A 23,772-nucleotide genomic window follows, 5' to 3' on the forward strand; every position below is an offset into this window, starting at 1 on the left:
GAAAAGGGTGGCTCTCTCCCCATTTATTACTGAGCAAACTATTTGTTTTAAAAGCACATGGAATGCTGCTCCACCTGGGCCCACACTCCTGACATTTAGAGTTAAAGCAGCATATAGACTGGGATTAATTCTCCTTCATAAATATGAAATAATAAATTAAGGACGAAAGTGCACTGAAAGGCCGCTTTAGGGGCTAATCTTTTAAAGGGCGGCAATGCTTCGCTCAGCCAGGTTGCCTGTTAAAACTGTAAATCAAGAGCGGCCTACTAGGCGGGAAGCTCTCTCCCACCCCTTTTGGGTCCACGGTGGCTGTGAGAAGGTGAGGGGGGGCTTCAGCATGGGGGTGGGCTCCATTCAGGAGCGCGGGAAAGTGGCCCGTGCTCCCCTCAGGCCCGGCCCAGGTGGGCGCATTCACCTGTCTTCGCTCGCCCCACACATGCGGACCCTCTCGCTGTTCATCCAGCTGTGAACGTTCCCATACAGGGGGGTTGCTGAGAGCATGTCGTCTTCTGGGATGGCAGCTTTGCTTCAAGCGTCTAGTCTGTTAAAAGGAAAGAAAAAAAATCCCAGGAGGTTCAGTAAAGGAGAGCCAAACAGGGCGCTAGAGAAGGCCTCTTTCTAGGTGATTCATACAGGATGCAGATCGGGAAGGCAGGCTGTGCCTGCTGTCTACAGTGGTCTGGGAGCCAAGGACAGACACCTGACTCGAAGGGACAGTGGAGGGGCATGCAGCTTCCCTGGTAGGAGGTGCTGGGGCTGGGGAAGAAGTTTAATTCGAAACAGGCAGCCTCATCCAAGGCACAGAATGCATCCAGGGCACACCACAGCACCCGCCCACTCCCTTTCCTCTGAAAGTGTACAGTGGTCATTCATTCTTGCCACTTGTTAAAGAAGGTAAAGAAGACTTGATTCAACAAGGGGAGGCTCTGACAATAGGTTCAGGGATGCTGCATCACTGAGAGGCACACAACTGATCTTTCCTGGGGCCAAAAGGGTGCAAGAAGGGTGGAAGGCACCACAGTGAGGTGAGCGGCAGATCCAGATCTCAAACTACCTGCGTTTCTAGGGCTGAATTTCCAAGGCTGTTGTGTGTGCAACTTACAGATTGAGGGTGAAAAAGAGTCGGTGGGCTGGTGAGCCGCCCCACCAGAGCCCTGGATTAGATTAAGCAGCTAACCCTGGTGGTTTTGCCTGGAAGCTGCAGAGGGAGGCGGCTGAGTAATTCAATGACGCCTGCTCGCTGGGGACGAGAAATCATTAGCGAGCACAGAAGTCTTAGCAGCCCTGGCTGATGGGCTCCAAGCCGCTGGCACATGGGGAGCCGGCAGAAGCCACCCATTTTCCACCTTCCGGGAGGGGGAGGTTGCCAAGGCAGAGGAGCTCAGACCACCTCCCACCTCCCTTTACCTCCTCTGCCCACCGCCCCCACCCACATCACATTCTAGTTTGCTGCATGAGTGAAGGGTCAGGACAAGCTGCATTTTATTAACAGGATTATCACGGCGCGTGATTTATCCTCGTGCAGGATTTTAATTGCTCTTTGGAGGTTGAGCCGTTTCTTTTGACTGCGCTTCAGCCCATATCCTGCTGTTAAATGCTGGGTTAATAAGTAGGGGAGCCTTTAATGCCTGGGACCGATGGTCCTCGGCAATTCCCTGCTCACAAACACATCTCAGTGTCCCTTGTCCAGACCGGCCATGGCATTTTTCCACGGGACCCAAACCTGGGTGTGAAATAATTGGTGTGCAGATCATCAGGGGAACTTTTTTCTCCTCCCTCACACACCCACCCACACAGTTTCCGAAAGCCCAAATGTTCCCTAAGTCGACACATTTCCTTTGTTAGCAGGAAAAAAATATGCAAATGCTTGCTTTTACACTTTAGCACACGGAGCAGACTGCCAGGTCGGTTGGGTTGGAGGCACCAGGTCCGGGGACTCTTCTGTGAGAGTGACTGAGGATGGGAGTTAAGGGGACACCCGGGGGATGGAATCCCAAAGCCGGTCTGTACTTCCTCATTTCTTTGTCCTAACTAGGTCTTTTGTCCACCAGCATCCCCCATGGGCCCCCATCCATAGAACAACGCCTGTTAATCAAAATCCACATGCACCGACACACCACGTATAGTTAGAGCTCAACAATGAGGCGAGAAGAGAGGTAAAAGGCCCAAGAAAATGGCAGAAATCTGCAGAGGCATCAGGCATGATGGGGTTCTGGAAAGCTATTTCCCTAGGAAGGGTCTCCAGACAGCGGCTCTTCTAGTGGACTAGCCACAGCGCCCCCAGAAGACTGACTCGGCTGTTGGGGAAGGTTCTATAAGGGTTCATGGACTTTTCTTCCACCTTGCAAATACACAAATCAAGTGGGGAAGGCCACCACTAGTGCTGGGCAGACCACAAGGCACATTCAATGCAGTGGCAGTGTCCCTTCTCCGGCCCCTGTTGCCCTTTCTAACAAAAGGAAGACATTCTGGGTAGGATATTAGAGAAGGTGGAGCATCATTCCCCGGTGCCAGTGTGTCCCAGTCATCCGGCTGCAGCAGTGGGACTGCACCATGCCATCCCCTCACTGTGCCATGATGAAATACAGAAATTACATCATGAGCCAAAGGGTCACTCAATCAAACCCCCAAGAAAAGGATGAGGGAAGAAGTGTGTGCCTAATTAACCTCAATCTTCTGGTGTCCCCATTCTTAAAAATTGGCCTCCCCTTTAAAAAAGCTGCCTCTGGCTGGGCACGATGGCTCACGCCTGTAATCCCACCACTTTGAGAGGCCGAGGTGGGTGGATCACCTGAAGTCGGGAGTTTGAGAACAGCCTGATCAACAAAGAGAAACCCCGTCTCTACCCAAAAGTACAAAATTAGCTGGGCGTGGTGGTGCGTGCCTGCAATCCCAGCTACTAGGGAGGCTGAGGCAGGAGAATCGCTGGAACCTGGGAGGTGGAGGTTGCGGTGAGCCGAGATCACACCATTGCACTCCAGCCTGGGCAACAAGAGCAAAACTCAAAAAATAAACAAACAAACAAACAAAAAACCTGCCTCTTACCCACCTCCCTTAAGTAGACACCTTGTGCAAAAGACCTCCCAGCACCTTCTTGGGAAACAGATTTATTATACTGAGGCCCAGGCCCGAAAAGGCCAGCAGCTGCTTCCCTTCAAAGGGCCTTTCTTCAGCAAAGGCCACCTGGACTTACTAGAAAGGTGACTGCGGTTTACAGGCACCCGGGCCTACTGGGTGCTTTCAAAGCATCTCCCCTTCTCCAGAGCTCCTCCTTCGGGGCTTTCCATATTAATGGCGCACAGATAAATGATACCAGCCATCAGAACTGTTCTCAAATGCACAGGGTCAGATGGAAGGTTGAGGCTAGCAGAGCGGTTCACTGTCGTGTGTGTGTGGTGTGTGTGTGTGTGTGTGTGTGTGTTTTGGGAGAGAAGGGGTAGAGGATGGGGCTGAACATAAAAGTAAAAGGGGGGAATACATTGTTGGATCCTGCTGTGGACTTATGCGCGTGCACGCACACACGCGCGCGCGCGCACACACACACACACACACACTTATAATCTTTAGCTGCCCCATGAACTTTTTGTGAACTGTTTAAAAGTGGAGGTCTGTTGAACAAACAGCGGCGCCACTGCCAGCCATAATTTCATTGCAACAAGCTAAAGACTTTTAACTCTTCGGGTTCCTGGCCAAAGATGGAGAGGAGTGGAAAGGGCCAATGAGCAATGGCCCTGGCTCGCAGGAGGCCCTCCTCCTGGGTGACAAAGAGCAGTCCAAACCCACAAAAGCAGGGGCCTCCTTTGCAAAGGCCATACAGCTCACACCAAGCCTCTACTGAAGAACAGGGTCACCATTACCTACACCCCACCCTGGTTTCTCTGGCATGTAAACGAAGGGGACATTAGGGTAAGAAACAAAAAGAGACTGGGAGGCAAAGTATAGGGACATCGAACTTCTAGAAGCTGCTGTTGAAATAGCTGGGGCCTTTTTTACCTCTAAGGCCAAGTGCTTCGAAACTGATGTTGCTGACCCTTGGCAGCAGAACACTGTGGAGAGGGCAAATGATCTGATTTCAATGACAAACACCGTCTCAGGGTGCTTTGCAGCTATAGATGAAGCTCATTTGCTTTTATTTTTCAATGCCCACCTCCACCCCCCACTTCTTCCAAATGCAGGCTATGCTTCCAGAAGTGCCAAGATGTGTGAAGTCACTCATGAAAAGCACTTTACAAGCACCAACCTGTTCCACTGTGAGCTGCGAAGCTGCACCTTGGATCTGGGTTTTAACCCTTTTCTAGTAGTGGAGAGAAGTGGGTAAAGGTGCTGGATAGGGATGAAGAGGAAAGACAGCCGAGAAGAGGTCAGATGGGGAGGGTGTGGGTCTCTAGAACAGACTGGGAACTGTTCCAGCTGCCTGCTGGAACACCCAGGGCCAAGTGGAGAGACCTGGCTTGCGAGAAGCAGGCATGCACACTGCATACTGCATGGTCTCCAGCTCTTAGCACCAAGGAAATGGAACGCATAGGAGAGCTTGGGTCACCCTCGACAGACTCTGAGTAGTCATTCGCTCTTCAGCCAAGGGTTATGATGAGAGCACCTGAGCTTGGCCTGGACACCGGGGAGAAGGCCTGACTGGCAGAAGGGGGGCGTCGAGGGACCAAGATCATAAGCCATCACTCCAACCTTGGCATCCCTGAGTAGGGGCACACCCACCCTCTGTGAAAAGATGTGAGGGCAGACCACAGGTCCCTAGCCTTGGCCCCTTTCCTTCCCCCCCCACCCTGGCTCCCTCCTGCACTAGGGCCACTTTCCACTGCCCCAACCCTTGAGGCGCCGATCAGTTAAGTCTGCACATTACACTTGTCAAGTGGCACTGACAATATGGAAAGCATGGCCACCAAACTAACTCTGCTCACGCATCCCTGCTGTCCACACAGGCATTGAGGGTGGCCCATCTCAGAGTCTTTTCTTGGGGTCTCTCTCACTAGGTTCCCCTTGCCCCCACCGGCAGCTATCCAGCAGTTAATGGCCAGTAGGACTGGAGATGTTCACAAGGGCTTCCAGCTCAGGTGGCCAGGCAGGAATTCCCAGCCAGTGTGCTGGGGTCCTCTGGCAGAGGACTCTTCAGGGGAGGGGTCTCGCTACTGCATGGCTGGTTCTCTGTAGAGAACATGGTCACCACAGCCTCCCGGCTCCCACCCTCACTCACCGCGTGTCTCTGGGCAGGTGGCTGAACCTCTCCAACCTTGGTCCCCTCTGTAAATATTTGGCACTGTGTTTTCCAAAGGATTAAGCTGCACTATGGACTTGAGTTTTGCCTGGCAATAGCTGGTGCTGGCCACGTTTAACCCCGCCAAATAGTATCCGACTCCACTAAACATACTGTGTAAGCCCCAGAATCACAACACAGTTTCTTTGGGGCAGTACCACCTCATCCTGCGGGGGAGGCTGAGGCAGCAACAGAGAGGGGATCAGAGCAGGGAGGCACCTTCGGCAGAATTGTGTAGATTTTACAGAAGCCCAAAGCTCACCACCCGCCAGCCCTTCCTGGGATTGCTCCAAACAGAGACTGCGTCACAGCAGCAGCGCTGTGCTCCGGGTGTCAAGGAAGGGAGGGGTGAAGAAGTTCCTATTTTAGGATGTGAGGGGTGGGAGTGGGGTGTGTGGGGGTGGGAGATGAGAAGAAAAAGCTCTTCCGGATGTGCTGTGTGGGATGGGTCCTCCGGGTCTGCTGGAGAGTAAGAGACCCCAAGGCTGCCCCCCAGGTCCCTGGGAGGCAAAACCGCAGGCTTCCAGGGGTGTGGTCGAGGGAGGTGGCTGGCCCGGTCCCAGGCCCTCCCGACCCCCTCCCCCGAGAGAATTGGGGGTGAGGGAAGTGATCCAGCCGGCCCAGGTGCTGCCTCTTGGCACACGCCAAGCCACAGCCGTAGCCGTAGCCTGCAGGGGCGTCCCCGCCCACACCTCCAAGTTTTGCATTAGTAAGGGGGAGGGGGAAGGGGAAACTCGCCGGCCCAGACCATTCCAGCACCCAGAACCTTCCCGGTCTCCTGCCGGGGCGTCGGGGTCTGAGCGGAGAGCCACCTGGGCTGGGAGTGAACTTGGCCCCGGCGAAGAAGAAAGGGGGAGGGGCGCACCCTCCCCCGGCCGAGGCGCTTCAGCCCGGAGCGCGATCGGTCGGCAACAAAGGGATTTTCTCTCCCACCACACACACCCGTGCTGCTCGGGGCTCGCCCGCTCCTCCTCGCCGCTCCTCGGCGGAGGTCCCAGCGCGCGGGGCCGCACCACGGCACACACTCACGCCCTCGCGGCGCGCCCCCACCGGGCCTTCCAGGAACTCCAGCAGCCTCCCCGGAGGCGGCCCGACCTCCCCAGTTCCCGATCCTAGGTAACCCCTCGGACCCTGCGGCCTGGCACGCTCTCCATGGTGCCCCTTCCCGAGGCCCCGCCGCACCTTCTGTCCCCATCAACGAATCTGACGAAAAGAAACTTTGGGTGGGCGCAGGGAGAATCCAAGACCTCCCGGGAAACGCCGCCGAGTCCACCCGGGGAATGGGCACGGCAGACCCCTCCTCGCCGTCGTTCTGGGTTCCCTTCCGATCATACTAGAGCGCTGCTCCTCTGGACGCTTCCCCTTACAAAGATGTGAGCCAAGTGTCGCCTACTGTAACGTGGGAGGGGTGCGAATCTCGGGCGTTGGGGTCCGGGGTGGAATCTGCAGGGGTTGACCCTGAGGGTCGCTGCCGAACCTGGATTGCCCGCTACACTCCCCTCCTCCAGGCGGAGCCCATGGCCCGGGGTCAGGTGCCCCCAACCTCTCTCTCACAGGCCAACGGGGGACACTTGCCCTTCTCCCCGGATATTCCGTCCAGGCCACCCCACCGGCTTTTTGTTCCTTTCACTTTCCTTCGTGGTTTTGCCACACGGGGAGTCAGGAAACCACGTGTGTATTCAAGAGAGGGCGAATTTAGAAACAGGTGTTCCTTCACAAGAGGCCACCCGGCAACAGAAACCCAAGTCAAAAGCCAGGAATCCCTCCTTACTCTCCTCCCTCCACGCAAAAAGAAACCACTTGCCCCCTTTGATCTAGTCCCTGCAGAACTGGGTCCCCACTTGGGAGTCTACACAACCTGGGGGCAAATCCAGAATAAGTGTTCCACACCATGCCTCCAAAGGCTATGTCAATGCACTTTTGTTTCCACCAGGGCTTTGTAGGAGTAAAACACGAATGCCGTCGCCGCCACCCCCACCACCACCACCACCGAAGGGAGCAAGCTATACCGTAAGGCTAATAACAACAGCTATCATTAGTATACACAGGAAGCACAAAGGAACTTTTAATGCATAAAAGATGCGTAAAATGCAGGGGTCCTGCGATCTGCAAGCAAGTCTCTCACTGATTGTACAAGCCTGGGAGTCCCAGAAAGGCTGGGATGAGGGTCAGAGAAGGAGAGGGGCACCCACTTTCTTTACAAGGAACAATAGGAATCCCATGTCTGCTACTCAGTCGTGGAACTCAGAGCACCCAAAACAAAGCCATGGAACAACTGCAGTATAGATGGGGGCCCATGAATTTTTGTAGCTGTTCAGGGCTTAATTACTCCTCCTTGATCCATGGGACTAGACACGACACCGCCAAGGTTAAAATGCCCCGAACAGCGCCGAGCAGATGTGAGCGAGCTGGCAGACGCGCAAATGAGGCCTGCCTCGGAGCACGATAACAAGTGACTAATACATTGCATATCGTTGAAAGAAAATTATTTTTCTCTAATTTGCATTTGCTTGGGGGAAAAAAAGCCAACGCGAGTCCCTCCTCACATGCACAAGTCTAATCCTGGAAATACAGCCCGGCTGCTTTAAGAGAGCTGGAAGGAGGCAAAGACTGCCAGTGTTTTGGCGTTGCAGGCTTGTTTATCTTTCCGCCTTTCCTCCAAGGCGAAACTCGTTTTGCAAGCAACATTCCTACAGAAAATGGCACACGTCATAAAAAGAGACCAATTTATAGAACTGGCACCGAAGTTCATGTCTCACTCCAGAAGCATCTCCCAGCTCCCCATCGGAAACCCAACTAGATGTAGAAGTCCATGTTAAAACTTAGAGACTAGACTTAGGGAGGGGAGGTGCTGGGGGGGGGCAGGAGAGAATGAACTAGATTTGCAGATATCCTGTAAGCTGTACACCCAGAGACCAAAGTCAGCCCTAAATGATCTTCCAAAACCCAGGGAGGACCAGGCAGGTGCCAGGGCTTGGAAGGCTTCAACCTTGGGATTCATGGGGGAGAGGAGTGAAGTTTTACACCCAGCTTGCCCCAGGACGGTCCAGAGGCAGGCCCACATTCTTGGCCATCCTAAGTCCACCTGCTTGGGCCAGTCACGAACCTCCAGGACTGGCCTAGTGGGTAACTGCCGCCACCAACTGCTCTCCCTCCCACCCTGGCGCCTCTCTGCAGGGCCTGGCGGGGTACCAGGAACTCAAAGAAAGCCTGTTGCTGTGGGCATCTAGCTGATGAAGTCAGAGTAGGTGGTGCTGTGGGCAGGCTTCAGGACGGCACCTTTGCGTGCTGCAGTTGATGGCAAATGTGCTCTTGAAAACGGGAAGGCTTGGGAGAAAAGGTTAAGGGATGTGGGTAATCAAAAGCCAATCTGACCTCCCTTCCCCCCAAAATACAACCCCCTTAGGGTACTGAACCTGCACACTTGCATTTCCAAGCTGGAAACAGTGTCGAGTGCACAGAACACAGCACCCGCCTGTCTCTAACTTGCCTGAATAACAGGGCCATTTCAGAGGGGAACAACGGCCTTCAGAGCCTCTGCAATTTCCAGAAAGCTTTCAGTTAATAACACATTCTTTCCAACAAGCTTACTTAGGGCTGAAAGTTATTTTCCCAAATCTTAAAAACTCTGTCACAAACAGCTGAGGACCCAGTTCGACGGATCCTGGCCAAACCCCACCAACACGGTGACACTCACGGCCCCGTGGGCCTTCTCCCGCCACCTCTGCCTCACAAGTTCCCTAAACCACAACACAGAAACCATCCTGCACCCCACCCCAATCCTGGGAAGTCATAAAGATGTGTGTTGGGGATGGAGGGCGGGTGTGCCGTGGAGCTTTCTCTCATCTGGGGATGCGCTGGCCAGAAACTGGCCGCCACCTCTGCAGCTCGTCCACGGGCCTGCATAGTGCGCGCTTTGTGTAAGTGCTGAGGAGGCGCAGCGCTGCTCGCGCGCCAACAGCTGTCACATTATTTGCACTCGCTGTAAACAGCCTTCACATTCCCCCCTTACCACATAGTTAAAGCCAGACTAACAATCCACAGTTAGAGATCAAACCAACAACAGCAGCATTGTGTCTGCCTTTGCTGCCTTCGCACCAAGCCCAGCAGCTGGCAGGTTTCTCCGGAACAAGGGACCCCTTCTCCCCCTACCCCTCCAGGCTCCAGCCAAGGCTAGCCAAGGAAGCATGCGTTTGTCAGCGCTGTTTGTTAAAGCAAAAGAGCACCGCCATTTCGCAGAGATTTCCGTGTGGCTCATCAGCCCTCTCCGAGAGTTTACTCCTTCTGGAAGCTCGAGGAAACATCATGAGAATAAAGGTTGTGGAGACTCGCAGGGTTGGTTTCCGTGCTCAGCAAAGTGGGGTCTGGCCAGGCTGGGGCCGGGACAGGGAGGTCTGCCCCTCTCCGTGCCATGTCACAGAGGCCAGACAGGTCTGCGCTTTCTGCAGCCCTCAGCGGAATGCCTCCTGTCTTTTGGAAATTGCCCAACTCACTGAATACTTACTGGTCGCCCCACTGATCAAAATGTCTCCTTTATGATTTTTGGTTAAGTTGAACATTTCCATAATCGTTATTATTAGTGTAAATTACACGCCTAATCGGTCCTTAGATTTTAATTAAATAAGCATACAAGGCTCATTTTATGACTTAAGAAAGGCATTACTTTTCGTTACAAACTTTCCACCAGGATATAGAATAACGATAGCAGACAAATACTTATTCTTTGAAAACCACCAATAACCGATGGGCAGAGTATCATGAAACATACCCTGTTTTATCCTCTGGAATCAAAGCTGAGACCAGACATATCACAGCTGTACAACTTTCCTCCTGGGATGGGAGAGAGGATTTCTTCCTCCAAAGCACTATGTCTGTCTTCCTTGTGGCCAGTAGAAATAAACCCCCAGTGCTGCTTTCCCTACCCATCTGATGAGATTTCTCTAGTTGATGTCCTCTAGCAACCACTCCTCCCCCACCTCCAACCATTTTCCACCCCTTCGCCTGCTTAGAGTCCTGGTGCAAAGCAGGCAGGCTGTGCTTGTTAAACGCTGTGTAAAATGCTGTTAATAAAATAATAAATACAAAGGATGGAGGCTGCTGGTTCCACGGGTGTTTTGACTGGAAATGCCTTGGCACTTGTCATGTGTTTATGGGAGGGCAGACAACGCTAGGATTTACATAGTTTGGACATTTCTGTACTTCATTTATTCTTTCCTAAATGACGTAGGCCTCGAGCTATTTCAAGTTTGCATTTGTACAGAACTGTTAAATGCCTAGGAGTTTCTCCAATTAAACCAAGTTTAAAATCAGACCCAAAGCTGGAACATACACTCAGACTTGCCCAACTCCACCTTCAGCCTCGGTGGCTGGAGAAAACAAACAGATCCTCGAAAACAATCAGTCCTCGAGCTCCCCACCTTCACCCCCCCCCCCCCAGGAGGGCCCCTAGGGCAAAGGTTAAGGCGTCTCTAGATTCCAAGCCCAGCCCAGGCTACACACTGAGGCAATCACTGCAGTTAGGCGCATCTTGTCCATACACTACCTTTAAAATCGTGCGCTAAAATCGAGGGGAAACTGCTGGCCTGGTAAAACCCACTGTTCACAAAACAATGTCAGCAAAGGCTGTAAGGCATTCTTTAGAGAGGGACCAGGGATTCGTGCCTACTGAAGCTCTTTCAGCACAAAGGCTTTTAGGGGAAGAAGGGAAAAAGAGGGAGGAGGAGGGGGAGAGGAGGAGAGAAAGGGAGGGAGGGCTCCTGTTTCAGAGCAGGCATCCCCTGAGAGTCAAGAACCAAGTGTAGCTTCAATCAAACACTGACTTCCCCTCTGGGAGTCGAGTAGGAAACCTGATCACAGTAGCTTACTACCAGCCTGGATCCATACAGGTCTGGTTTTCTTCTCATGCTAGTAATTTTTAAAAATACATATCGATATAAAAGAAGCAATCCCTGGCAGACTTTATTGAAAACCACATTGAGCCCTCATAACATCCGGACTTAATCCCTATCAAACAAACCACAGCACCTCTGGCCTCTGCACCAGGCCACCCCCTCTCACCTCTTCCAACCAGGTCTTGCCCCTCTAGACACCGTGGTTCCCCCCCTCCGAAATAATGCCAGGAAGCCTTGCCAAAGGGTACCTAGATGCTGGTTCTGAAATGAGTTCCTAACTATATAATGATCCCACTTGGGGGTGGGGGGGAGAAGCAAGTCTTTTCATATGGAATCCTTTAAAAGGCAGAATGCAAACTACGGTAACAAAGGGCAAGAAGAACCCAGGAAGGTGGACCTAGAACACCCTCGTAGGGGAGATTTAATCTGCATCCTTGGGTCCCAGGACACAGGCCTAGCAAGTCTCAGGGGGTCTCAGGGGCAGCAGGGAGTGGAGGAGCAAGCTATAGGAACATGACAAGTCATTCAAAGCAATTATTCATCCTTGGGGCCTACTATGTGCCAAGCATTCTATTTAGATCCTAAAGGTGGATAATTATTCCCAGTCTTACAAATGAAAAAACTTACTGGGGTTCAAAGGCCATAAATAACTTGCCCCCAAGGTCACACAGCTAGTAAAAAATGGGCCACGGTCAAACTCAGTCCTGGAGTTGCGGAGAGGAGCCAATTATTGGTCTAATTGTGCCATTTGAAATCCTGATTTTCACATACTGTCTCCTCTGAAAAGCTTCCTTAGGCCTTATGTACCCAAGAACGAGGTAAAGAGTGCTTAACACCTATGTTACTTGGTCTACAGTGAGCCTCGAACCCAGTTTCTCCTATAGCTAGTCATCTCTTGGTCCACTCAAAGTCTTTCACCATTTCCCCCTACATCCTACAAATCTCCCTACACTGTTATACCCCGGTGTAAGGCCAATGCTCTCAACAAGCCTCCTCCTTCCCTTACTCCAGCACCCCAGAACAGTCAGGGGTAGGTGGGTCGACTCCTTTCAGGTCTCTGGGAAAAGTGCTGACTACTGGTACTAGGAGCTAGGCTTGCCACCCCAGTTTCGCCACACAAAGCAATAAATCAAATTATCTAGATAGAGCAAAAGCCCTTTGGAGGGAGCTCTTCCATCTACCTTTCCTAGGATTTAAAGGAAAAACCCCAGGGAACAAAGTAGTGTGGGAGAGGGAATTAAGATGGAAGATGCCAGCAAAATGTTCTATTGGGCCACCCAGAGTCCCCACAAAAGCGCAAGCCGGGGGATAAGCTATCTTGTCCTTTCCCCAACCTTTCTTTACAGAAGCGCCCGGCAGCAAACCTCAGGGCCCAACATCCCCTCCCCACCCTATCCCCAATTTCCGGGACTGACCCAGGCTTTCAGATGCTCCGGGAACTACCTACACCCGCACAGCCTGCCAAAGCCACCTCCGGCTCGGCTCGATGGGGACGGGCAGGGGTACCGGACACTCGGGCTTCCCGGCCCTGGACTGGTTACTCCTCCAGACGCTGAAGCTCCGGATGTGCGAAATGGCTCCGCAGTGCGATCGGGTGTGCAAGGGCCTCGGCGGCGGGAGGGACGGAGGGGAGACGGCGGCGCCGGGGCGCTCACCCCGCTAGCCAGCCGAGCACGCCCCCGCAGGCCGGCCGCCCCTGGCTGCAGGCCAGCCCTCTGCAAGTGGCGTTCTTTCTCTTTTTTAAACTTTCCGGCCTTGGCGAACGGGCAGCGTTTCCAGCCCTCCCTGGCCCCCACCCAGTCCGGGGAGGGGCGGGGCGGGGCGGGCCCTCCTAACCCCTCCGGGGAGGCGATTCCCCCCAGTCCCGGGCACCGCTAGACGGCGGCCAGGGCAGACGCCTTGCTCCACCCCACCCCACCCCTCCCCCGCCTACTTTGGCCACCTGGAGAGGGCGGCTTCCCGAAGCGATCGCCGTCCAGCCGAGCCTGGGACCGCAGCGTCCGGGGAGGAACTCCCTACAGCGCCAACGGTCCTAGCCTGCCCGCGGTGCGCTCTCTCCGAAAGGTCTAACGCTCCGGGAAGGGGGAGGGGAGAGAGAGCAAGGCGGGAAGGGGGGGACGGGCTGCTTTTTTTTTTTTTTAACTCTTCAAATGCAAGAGGTTTTTGGTGTCCCTAGCACGACTGCGAGCGCCTGGCCAGGCAGAACAATAGAAATGGAGAGGGGACGCCGGAAATGGTGCTGGAAGACCCCTATAACCCTATAAACCTCTCCTCTCCCTCTAAGTTCCTATTAGCATTGAAAGATCCCAGTGACTTCAATGCAAAACTGTCTTTTTATAACTTTTTTCCTAAACACATTCCCCCTCCCCGCATGAAATCACAAGGGCAAAGATCGCTTCCAAAGTTGTGACCTTCCGAGGCTCCAGGGCCTCTCACCTGCTCTGCCCCTGGCACCCTGACCTGACTCAATCCCATCCCCCAACAGTTCCCCTGGTTTGCACCTAGACAATAAATTTAGTTTAATTTAGCTTCCGGTCTTTAATTTTAGCAGGTCTCCTTTTTGCATGCAAATCAATATGGCAATTACCATCTAAAAGCTCGCCCAGCCCCGGGTCAATGTAAATTGATCATTGTCCGCCTTCCACAAAATAACATCGGGAGTCTGTGGTGCATAATGAGATTATACTGTAAACTGTCTTTTAGATCACAAATTATTTTTTTATGCTGTCAGGATCTTCTCCGAGTGGACTTCCCCGCTTCTCTAATTATGGAGAGCCGAGCCCGTGGGTGCCGGCTGGGGGAGACACAGCTCTAAAACAATGACGGAGTGAGGACCCCCGTTTCTGAGACCCTCGATTGTAAACGCCTGGAGGTGAGCTTGCGCCCCAAAAGGGAGCCTTCTACAGAAATATCGCAGAAAGGCATCGTTAATGAACTCCACCCAACAAAAAGTAAGATATCCCTTCCTGAGGAACACGTTGAGGGCAACCAGAAAAAGCCGTCGGGCAGGGTTGGAGACCAGTGGACGCCCCCGGCCAAGTGCGCGCGACGAACGCGGCTCGGCTACCACCCGGGCGGCTGGGGGGAGACCATTTACTCCCGCCCCGGCGGCTTCTCCTGGCTCCACCACCTAGGCCTCAGCAGCGCGTCCGGTTTTGCAAACAGACGGAATCCCGTCGGCCATAAACACTGGCAGAGAAGCCGGGGCGGGTCAGGGCCGGCCCAGGCCTCTCCACCCAGCTCTGGGCGAGGCCCCCACCGGGCCCGGTCCAGAAGATGGGCTGGGGCACCGAGGCAATAAGAAGGCTCCTCTTGACCCGCAGCACTGCTTTCTCCCACCCATCGGCGGCCCCCGGGGCACGAGTGTGACCTCGGGGCCTAACAAAGGGCCTTGTGAGCTCCTTTCGGCCTCGGGCCGGAGAGAGACGGGTGGGGCGGGGCGGCCGAGATGGACCCACGAAGTTCCCCGCCCCGCCGCGCCTCTCCGGGTCCGCCGGGCCCGGTGTCCTCGAGGGCTGCCAGGGCTGCCCGCAGCTCCGGAGAAATGTCCTACGAGCTCCAAGCCTCCCGCCCAGCGCGACCCGACCCTGCCCCCCACCCGGCCCGGCGCGGGCCCCACCCAAGTGCGGTCTTCCCAATAAAAGCTGGAATTCCCGGCTGGGCTTAGACAAAGAGGGACCGCAGCAAATCGACGCCGCGGGCAAGCCATACCCTAGCCGGAGTTTACGTGCGCGTCTGGGGTCACCGAGGCGCCTGCTAATCCACCCAACACAGGCTGTCCCCGCCACGGTCTCCTCCAGAGGAAAAAAAAAAAAAGAAAAGAAAGAAAGCATACCTCCCTTGTATTCCTCCCAGAGGCCGCACTTCTTCCTGTTCTCCTTCCCAGCCCACTGAGGCCCTGCTCCACCTTAGCAAATTGGACCCCGGCAGTGCAACAGCCATTCCTCCTGACCACAAAGTGGAAAGCTACCCCTCTTGTGGCCACACGATCCAGCCACTCAAGGTCAGGAACTCAAAATCTCTTCAGAAAGGCTCCTACCTGCTCATCACCAACCCGCTGCCTACTCCACCTCAGCCCTAGAAGGGAAAGAAACTATAACCAGAGATAATCCTAGTTCACTGCACACCATCCACATCCTTTAGGCTGCTAGCTTGGCCCTCAGTTTCCTTCAAGCCAAAGACACATTATTTCCCTGTGAATAAGTGTGTGAATGTGGTTGTGTGGCCCACTCTTCTGTACCCAAGTCGGTCTCACTCACTCGGCAGGAAAGTCTTCGTCAGGCATTGAGGAGTGTTTGTCATTCAGCCTGTGTATCTAAGCATGGATGTATGCATATGAATGCTTTTTGTGTTTCCAAGTGACCCTCTTCACACCTTTAAATGGGCTATTGTCTCTGGAACGCACTTACAGAAATTCTGCCCCAGTTTCCAGCTCAACAAAGTCTGGGATTTTTCTCTCAGAATATCGCTATACATCTCTGTATTTGCATACCCATGTTTACGTTCCCCTTGGCCAGTTCTTTATCTCTTATGTATCTCTTGTTCCATCTGGGCATCGGAGCCCAAGTGTCTTGATTTGTCTCACCACATGTCATTCAAGCGCACATCTTAATCTGAACATTCCTACTACTTCCATTCTTCTTGCTTTGCCTATAATGTGGCTCTTTCCCAGGCCAGACCAATATGGGTTTGCAGTTTAAATGTAAACAGAGGATCCCTTAAGATCACAAACTCTTAAAGAAAGGAAGAGGAGGGAGGAGGAGACTGGAATGTTAGCAATGAGTTATTTATGTATAGGGTAACCCATCCGCCCATTTCAAGCTCTAGAAAGAACTAGATAAATGTCTGTAGAGGTGTATTAAAATTTTAGACCAATTTAATATTAGCCCCATATATATGTATACACACACACACACACAAATGATGTATCTCATAACACATCAGTGTCCAACTCCTCTTTGGAGGCTGTCTCCTTGCACATATCTAACTCCTCACCAGTTCCTGGTTAAAAGTGTGTCTATTTATATAGAGACAACTCAAAGACCGCTTTGCTTTCTTCAGTGCATACCTGTACATGCTGGCAGGACATTTCAGGCTCAGGTCCTTGGTCTGCAGCAGTCATGGTCAGAGGCCCCACCCGAATACAGCTATGTGCAGACCTTCCCGTCCTTGAACACCCGCATGAATTCTCTTTGGGAACATTGAGTCTACATCTGTCTTCAAAACTCAGTTTTTAAAGTGAGAGTGTTCACTGTGTGTGTTCACAGCTCCCCGACTGAGAACTACCTGGTCAAACTAGATCATCTAGCAGCTGCGTTTGGTTTGTGGAAGAATCGAGCCCCGATGCACCAAGATGTGACCGTGCACACATAAGAGAAAGGAAAACCCTAGGCCCAGACTCACAGCTCCTCCCCACTGCGAGCTACTCTGCCTCCAGGAATTTCCACTAGGCTCTTTGCCCCCCTTTCCCTATTACACTACCCCACCACGGCCTTCAAAGAGTTAAGAGAAACCCCCACGGCCTTCCCTCCACCCAGCTCTCTGGGCCCGGAGGCTAGCTCGCTCACTCGCAGCTCACGGAGTCTGCTGCCGTCTCCGCACCCCCCCCCCCACCCAGTCCTTCAGCCGGGAGGGAGCCTGCATGCCTGTCTAGACCGATCTATCACCGGCACACCAACAACACCCGCGAGAGCGCGGAGACCCTGCGCAGGTCTCCCGGCCCGCACGGTTCACGGCGGACAGAACCCGGGGAGTGTGACGGCGCCTGCGGGGTGGGGGTAGGGGGCCCACAGGCGCTGGCCGCTCCGAGCGCACCACGGGTCCTCTCCAGCCCCGGCCCCCTGCGCTCCCACCAGCCCGGCTGCCGGGGCACAGTCACAGCTCCGCGCGCTGGGCAGTCCTATTTTTATCTTGTCTAATCCTAAACTGGGCGGGGAGCACAGGCGTCGTGCTTAGAGAACAAGAGATAGGCGCGGGAGGCGGGGAGGAGCAGCCAGGCAGCGACGCGAGCGGGAGCGAGTTAAAGACACAGTGGAGGCGACCGCGGGCAGGAAGAAAGAGCGGGCTGCGCGGGCCTCGAGGCGCCGCACGCAACGCGCCGCCCCGCGAAGTTACACTCGCTTCCCCGCCGTCCCTCGCTACCGGCCCCTCCCCACTTCCCAGCGGCGCTGCCCGCAGCCTGGACAGCGAGGCCCCGGCCTGTGTGGGAGGCGGAGGCCAGGACGGCCCTGCAAAGGGCTGGAGAGAATCGCTAATGAGCTGTGCAGCCCATTGATCCGGAGAACACTTCCTAATTAACTCTCAGTCACCTACTGGTGACAGCGCCTCAAAGGACAGCGCTGGGGCCAGCCGAGCCCCAGCCGCGACTCGCCGGCCGGGTGCCTGCTGCCCAAAACCCGCGCGCTCCCCTAAACACCCCAAGGCAATTGGTGTGCGTGGGGTGTATACCCGCACACTGAAGGCCAGCCTCGGATTAAATCTGGATGGCATATTAATTAATCATCGCCTTCCCCCCCCCCCCCACTCCGCTCTACGCGCTGAAACCGTGCCCAAAATAAACACGAAAACCAACACTGCAAAACCCAGACCAGATAACAGGTCGAGAGTGGAGTGGCCAGGGTCAAGGAACGAGCGTATTCCCTAAGTGTCCACGTACAGGAGTCTTTGAGGCTGACAATTAAAAATGCCTTCCACGCAAGCAATTCTGTTGGCAAAACCGAACCCAACACTTCGTAAGGATTGATTTCGGCCCGCGGTGTCCTTTCCAGTGCCACAGGAAGTGTCAGATGGCCAGAAATACCCAAGTCTGTCTGCACTCACCACCCACCACCTTCTGGGGTGGGCCATTTCCTAGTCTTCACTCCCAGGCCATTTTGAGGATCTTTCTCCAAGAGAGTACCCCTAGAACCAAATACCACACTACCCCTCCCCTAGCGTCTTCTCAAAACGAAAAAAAGGGGGGAAAACACAGCTAAAACCCCGAGCTGTCTAGTCTAGACGCAGCGAGGCTGTGCGAATACCTATTTGAAGCGCGTTGGTTTCTTTTTAAGGTTTGTTTCTAAATACACATAACCCTCCTCCTTCCTTCTTCGCTCTTCCATTCCCCCCACCCCCACCCTCCAGACGCCGGCGGCGCGCGCCGTGGCGCGCGGGCACTCACAGCCTCTAGCTGGAGATCGCGGACTTTCTGGAAAAGATTCATTAACAGCAAATTACGCCTCGCCCGGCCACGGCCTACACGCTGCCAGACTCGTCCGTCTCCGGGACCCCGGGAAGTGCCCACTCGAGCGTGCGAGCGGCGGGAAGCCCGCCGGGACCACGCGTGACTTCGGCCGCCCTACTCCACACACGGTGCCCCAAGGCTCTCTCCGTAAACAGCAGGCGCTCGTCACCGCCGCCGCGAGCCCCCGAGTTGGCCGAGGCTCTGCAGCGCAGCCGCCCGCCGGCTCCGAGCGCGGGCCCCGCGGCGCCTCGCCCTCCCCGCCTTGGCCGAGGATCTTGCCCCGGTGCGCAAGTTCCTCTTCGCCTGGAGCCTCTGTGCCACACGCCCTCCGAGTGGGACCAACTTCCTCCGGCCGCAGACTTTCACACGCCCATCAGGGCTACCCACCAGACTCCCCATCGCCCAGCGGAGGGCCCAGGTCTCGCCCGCCCCCGCCCTCCCTCCGCGACGCTACCCCCGCACAAGCACATTCTACACCCACCCCTGGGGGCTCCTAACTTAAAACCTACCCCGAACATCGGGGAGGGAGAGAAGGGGGAAAGGGGGAGGGGGGTCGCAGATTATAATCTTAAAAGAACATTTACAAAACAAAGCGTCTAACCTGGCTAGCGGGCGGGCCAAGTCGGAACCCCTCGCTCTGCTGGATTTCTTAGTAGTTTTTTTTTTTTTTTTTAATCCACGTGATTCGCGCTTTGGGGCAAGCCAAGAAAAAACGGGACTCCCCTCCCGAGTTGCGCGGCAGCGGCGGCAGGTCGAGCTCGGCTCGGCCCGAGGCACTGGCCACACACCCTCGCGCACGCACACGCCGACGTTCCACTTGGAGGAACGACCGGCCCCCGGAGAGGCGAGACGAGGCGGCGGCGGCGGCGGCTGGGGGTTTTTACAGTTCTTTCCCGAGTCGAAAAAGAAAGCAGACGGCAACCCGCTGCCCTCCCCTTCCTGCTCGCGAGCTAACGCCGAACCCAGCTTCCCAGCTTCCAGCCCACCTCCCCCCCTCCGCCCGACTCGCGGCGCTCAGCGGCGACCGCGCTCCCGCTCACAGACACACACAGGCTGCAAACTTCCACTCCGCGAACTCCCTGCTCTCCTCCTGGCCCACCGGGAGGCGCCAGGCCCCCAGCCTCGCCCCCTCCCTCCCTGGTGCCCACGCGGGGCCGCTTAGGTTGGCTGCATTTTTAATAACTTATAGCTATGAAATAAAAACGAAAGAGAGCCAAGCAGCCAAAGGGAAGCGCGAGGCAAAAGCTTCCCCGGGTACGCTGGGGGCGGGGGCCCCGGGAGAGGGGGCCGACTGCAGCCCTCAGCGCGCCCCGCCCGCCCCCCGTCCGCGGCCTCCCGGGGGAAAGGTGTTCCGGGCACTGACCTGAAATCCCCGGTGGGGGAGTAGGCAGGGAGCCTGCGATCTGGCGCTTTGAAGTTTTCCCCCGAGCGGACTCGAGGCGGCGAGAAGGAGCGGGGGGCGGTTGGGTGGGTGGAGAGAGAGATGAGAGGTGGGGGGTTGGCGACGTTAACAAGCGGAGAAGGAGCCGGGCCGGAGAAGCGCGGCGAGCAGCAAAGTTTGCGGTCCCCGGCTGCCCGCAGCCCGCTCGCGGCGCCGCGCTCGCTCGACTCCCTCGCCGTCTGCTGGCAGCCGGCTGCCCTCGGGGTCGGCCCCGCCGAGGGGTGGGCTCTGGGCCGGGTGGGGGCGGGGCAGGGCGGGCTCCGAGCCTCCGGGCAGGTGGCGACAGCCCCGTGCGATCCTCCGGGCTCCCGCAGCTGGACTGGGCTTGGCCGGGCTCAGCAGCTCCCGCGCTGCCGCCGCCGCCCGCGCTCGGGCAGGAGCCCCAGCGCCATGTTGACGGTTCGCCGCGAGCGCCCGCTCGGGCTGGGTGTGTGTGAGTGTGTGTGAGTGTTGGCCAAGTCGTCCCTGCGCGGCGACAGCGCGGCTTGGGCTCTCCGCCCGGCGGCTCGCGGGCTCCCCCTCCGCCGCCGCCGCCCGCCTAGCTCCCGCTCTCGGTCGCGGTCTGGGCTCCTGCGCGTCTCCCCCGCAGCCGCCGAGCTCGGCCCGCGTTCAGCGAGGAGCGCAGCTCTGCCTCACCTTGCCGCTGGGAGCCCAGGCTCCGTCTGCCGCCGCACGCCGCGATCCCAACGCGTCCCCCCTCCCTGGTTCCCTCCTCTTCCTCCTCCCCCTCCCTCCGCCCGTCCTCCCTCCCGCCCGCCCTACCTCCCTCCCTCCCAACAGCCGCCTCCCCTCCCCCCGCAGGCGCAGCGCTCGGGCGACAGCCGCCCGCCCGCCGCCGCCTCCAGCTCTCGCAAGTTTGAGCTCCCCCAGTCTCCGCTCACCCTCCGCTGCGGCGCCTCCGCGGCGGGGTTTCGGGAGGGGTGATTCCCCAGGAAAGGTTTGCCCGAGTTTCCCCGGCCGTCATCGATGCACGGCCCGGCACGTTTTGGCCTCTCTGGATCCGAACCCCGGACCACTTGGGTGGCGCCCCCCTCGTCCCCCGGCCTCCCCTCCCCAGCTCGGGCCGAGTTGGCTGCGCACGCCCGGCCCGGGCGCACGTCCTGGGCGAGCCGGAGACCGACTTGGGCGGCGGCGGCGGCGAGGGCTGCCGGCAGAGCCAGAGCCGAAGGGATGGGGGCGGCGGGGGCGGCTCTCCCAGCCGCGCGCCGAGACTCCCCTCGCTACCCAGAAGGCCAGTGGAGGACCGCAATTACCATAAAGCGCCTCGCACTCCGCTCAGCCAAAGCTGTCAAACCCCAGCGGCAGCAGCCGCTGCCTCTTGCCACCAGCGCTGCGCTCTCCCGGCCTCGTCCCCTCCGAGACCCAGCGGAGCGTGGCCTGTGCGCGCCCGTGCTCACCCCCACCCCAGTTTGCCCCTTCCTCCCAGAGGAGCCCTTTCCCATTTCGGTGTTAAAGGCTACCTGAAAACACCACCCCAGGCAACGGTGGCCGTTCCGCCTGAACTCCGCGCCCGAGTTCCCCGGACGTTTCAATTGTGTGGGAATTGTTTGGAGGTGGGGGAAGGGGGGAGCAGCCCGTGGAGGCACCGGGAGGCGTGTGGGGGGCGGATGGAGAGCGGAGATCCGCCTGTATTTCTCCCGGTTCTCGAGCATTTTCACGGTCTGTACCTCTGATGGTTGGAGGGGCTGCCCAGGCCCCTCACCCCGGCCTTGGGAGATTATCTCCCGCGTTTTATTTTCCTTGGCATGGTGCAACTTTTGGCTTACACCGTTCGCCCCATAAATTTCCACTCGGTAACGTCGTGCTGATCGGTGCTCCGCGGCGGCGTACAGCCTGCGCCCGCAGCAGTTCAATTCAATTGACACGTATTGAGCTTCTCCAGCGCACCCGGCGCGGCGCTGGGCGCGGGGGGAGGGCGGGGGCAGGCAGGAGGGAGGGGGAAGCGGAGAAGCGAGGTTCCGGCCTCCCCGGAGCGCAAAGCCTCAAGGGCGAGCCGAGAAGCCCTAGTTGGTGAAGCTGGCGGGAAGGGGTAGGAGTGGGGGAGGGGGTATTCCGGACTAACCGCGCCCAGACTGCGGGCCCGGACCTCGCGGCCAAAGGTGACCCCATTCGGCTGCCCGCTAGGGTCTTTTTATACTGGGAAGGGGGTGGGGGTGTCTCTTTCTGCCTAAGGACAAGATGGTGCAGGCTCCATGAAACATAAATCTGAAATGGAGGTGGCTTGTAAATCCACACGGAAAGTTTTTAAAATATCCTGGAGTGTCCCCATGCCAAAAATAATCAAAAGCATCTCAAGTTGATTACTAAGTCAAGGTCAAGGCCAAAATCAGCTCTAGCTAGCAGATATTTTCCCTTTTAAAAATTAGACTCACTACTGACTGTGGGACTGGTATTAGGTGCGATTTTATTCATTCTGTTTTAGTTCTCAGCACATAGTTATAAAAACAGCCCTTCTCAAAGCAGAAGTGAAACATCTCTACCGTTTGAAACCCGAAACTTCGGCAGAATTAAATCTTCATGCTCCAGAGCTGCTTATAACAACTGATGCAAAAGACAGGCGAGCAAGTGCCCCCGCGAGCAGTGCCCAGCCGGGCTGGGCCGCGAACGCTTCCAGGACCAGCGCCTGCAGAATGGAATGCACGCTTTTTTCTTCCTGGTCTTTCTGGGGGTGGATATCTCTGCAAGCCAACCCACACATTTTTTTAATCTCCGGTAACCAGCAGAAAGACACCTGGACTATTATGCTGTAAAACTATTTTTTATAAAGACATTTTAGGACCAGACATTAAAAGTTATTAGATTGAACGCATGCGAGTTACAGACACAGCTGGAGAAAAGGCCTCTGGTTGTGTGTTGTAGCAACATTTCTTTTTGAAGCGACTCCTTTTATTCAAAACAAGTCAAAAATAACCGGGAAGGCTGAAGCTGGGTATTTGTGGGGAAACTCTGAACGTGGTTCCAGGCGAGGAGGCCGCTCTGCTGCTGCAGGCTGGACGGGAGAACTGGCCTGGGCCAGTGTGGAGCCGTGCCAGGCTCTTCCGGCTGGGTTAGGCCGAACCGCAGAGGCCCTGGCCCGGCGCCCAGCCACCTTCTATCCCCTCCCCTCGTCTCCCCAACTCTGCCCCCAGGCACAGGCTTTTCTCGGAGTTCGAAGTCGCACGTAAACGTCCAGAACTTTTAGAAAATCTAGGAACCGAGCTTGGGGCCTGCAGCCTCTCGGAGTCCTACGGCCTCCCGGGGCTGCTGACAAAGAGGCCTGTTTGTCTAACTTTAAAAGTCCTAGAGTTCGGGAGGCTGAGCCAGGAGAATCGCTTGAACCGGGAGGTGGAGGTTGCGGTGAGCCGAGATCGCGCCATTGCACTCCAGCCTGGGCAACAAGAGCGAAACTCCGTCTCAAAAAAAAAAAGAAAAAAGGAAAAAGAAAAAAAGTCCTAGAGTTAAAATGAACGAGGGTGGTGGGGTGCTGTAAATGCGAAGGGGCCGCGGGGAGGGCTGACTGGGGGAGAAATTTGATACTGGAGACAAACAGGCCAGTAAATTCGCCTTTGACGTAATTTGCAACATCCTCCCCCACCTTTTTTAGGGATCTTGCCTCCACGGTAGGCTGGTATGATTAAAGGGTTTCTCCTCCATCTCCTAGGGACACATTTTTCAACTCCGTGGGATTTTAAAAATATTAAGGGAGTCCTAAGAGGCACGAGTGGTGGGGGGGATTCGTGACTCACTGGGAATTAAAATGTGGGATTTTCCCGAGGCGCTATAAGGTGGGGTGGCGCGGGGAGGCGGGGGGAGAGATTACACCTATTGACCTGGTTAGTTCGAATTATTCTGGGGAAAATAAGCAGAAAGCTGTCGAAGGGCAGTCCCATCTTGTGTCCCTACTCAAGAAGGGGCTCAGGGAGCTGGGGATGCCGCGGGGCCTGCAGTGCATGCCAGCGGTTTGGCCCTT

At 56.0% G+C, this 23,772-nt stretch overlaps 1 protein-coding gene across 6 annotated transcripts in view; it reads right to left on the minus strand.

The window, feature by feature from the left end:
* BCOR (BCL6 corepressor) overlaps positions 1-20,488 on the minus strand; it is a 48,103-nt gene extending 27,615 nt beyond the window's left edge. For all 6 annotated transcript variants that reach the window (XM_058441674.1, XM_058441675.1, XM_058441672.1 and 3 more), the window contains exons 1-2: positions 19,746-20,488; positions 416-541 (exon numbers count right to left, since the gene is read on the minus strand). In XM_058441674.1, coding sequence (XP_058297657.1) covers positions 416-501 — 86 coding nt within the window. In that variant the 5' untranslated portion in view covers positions 502-541; positions 19,746-20,488. The remainder of the gene's footprint in view (positions 1-415; positions 542-19,745) is intronic.
* Positions 20,489-23,772: the final 3,284 nt, after the last annotated feature.

This window comes from Hylobates moloch, unplaced genomic scaffold (genome assembly GCF_009828535.3).
Source record: "Hylobates moloch isolate HMO894 unplaced genomic scaffold, HMol_V3 SCAFFOLD_7, whole genome shotgun sequence".
NCBI lineage: Eukaryota > Metazoa > Chordata > Mammalia > Primates > Hylobatidae > Hylobates > Hylobates moloch.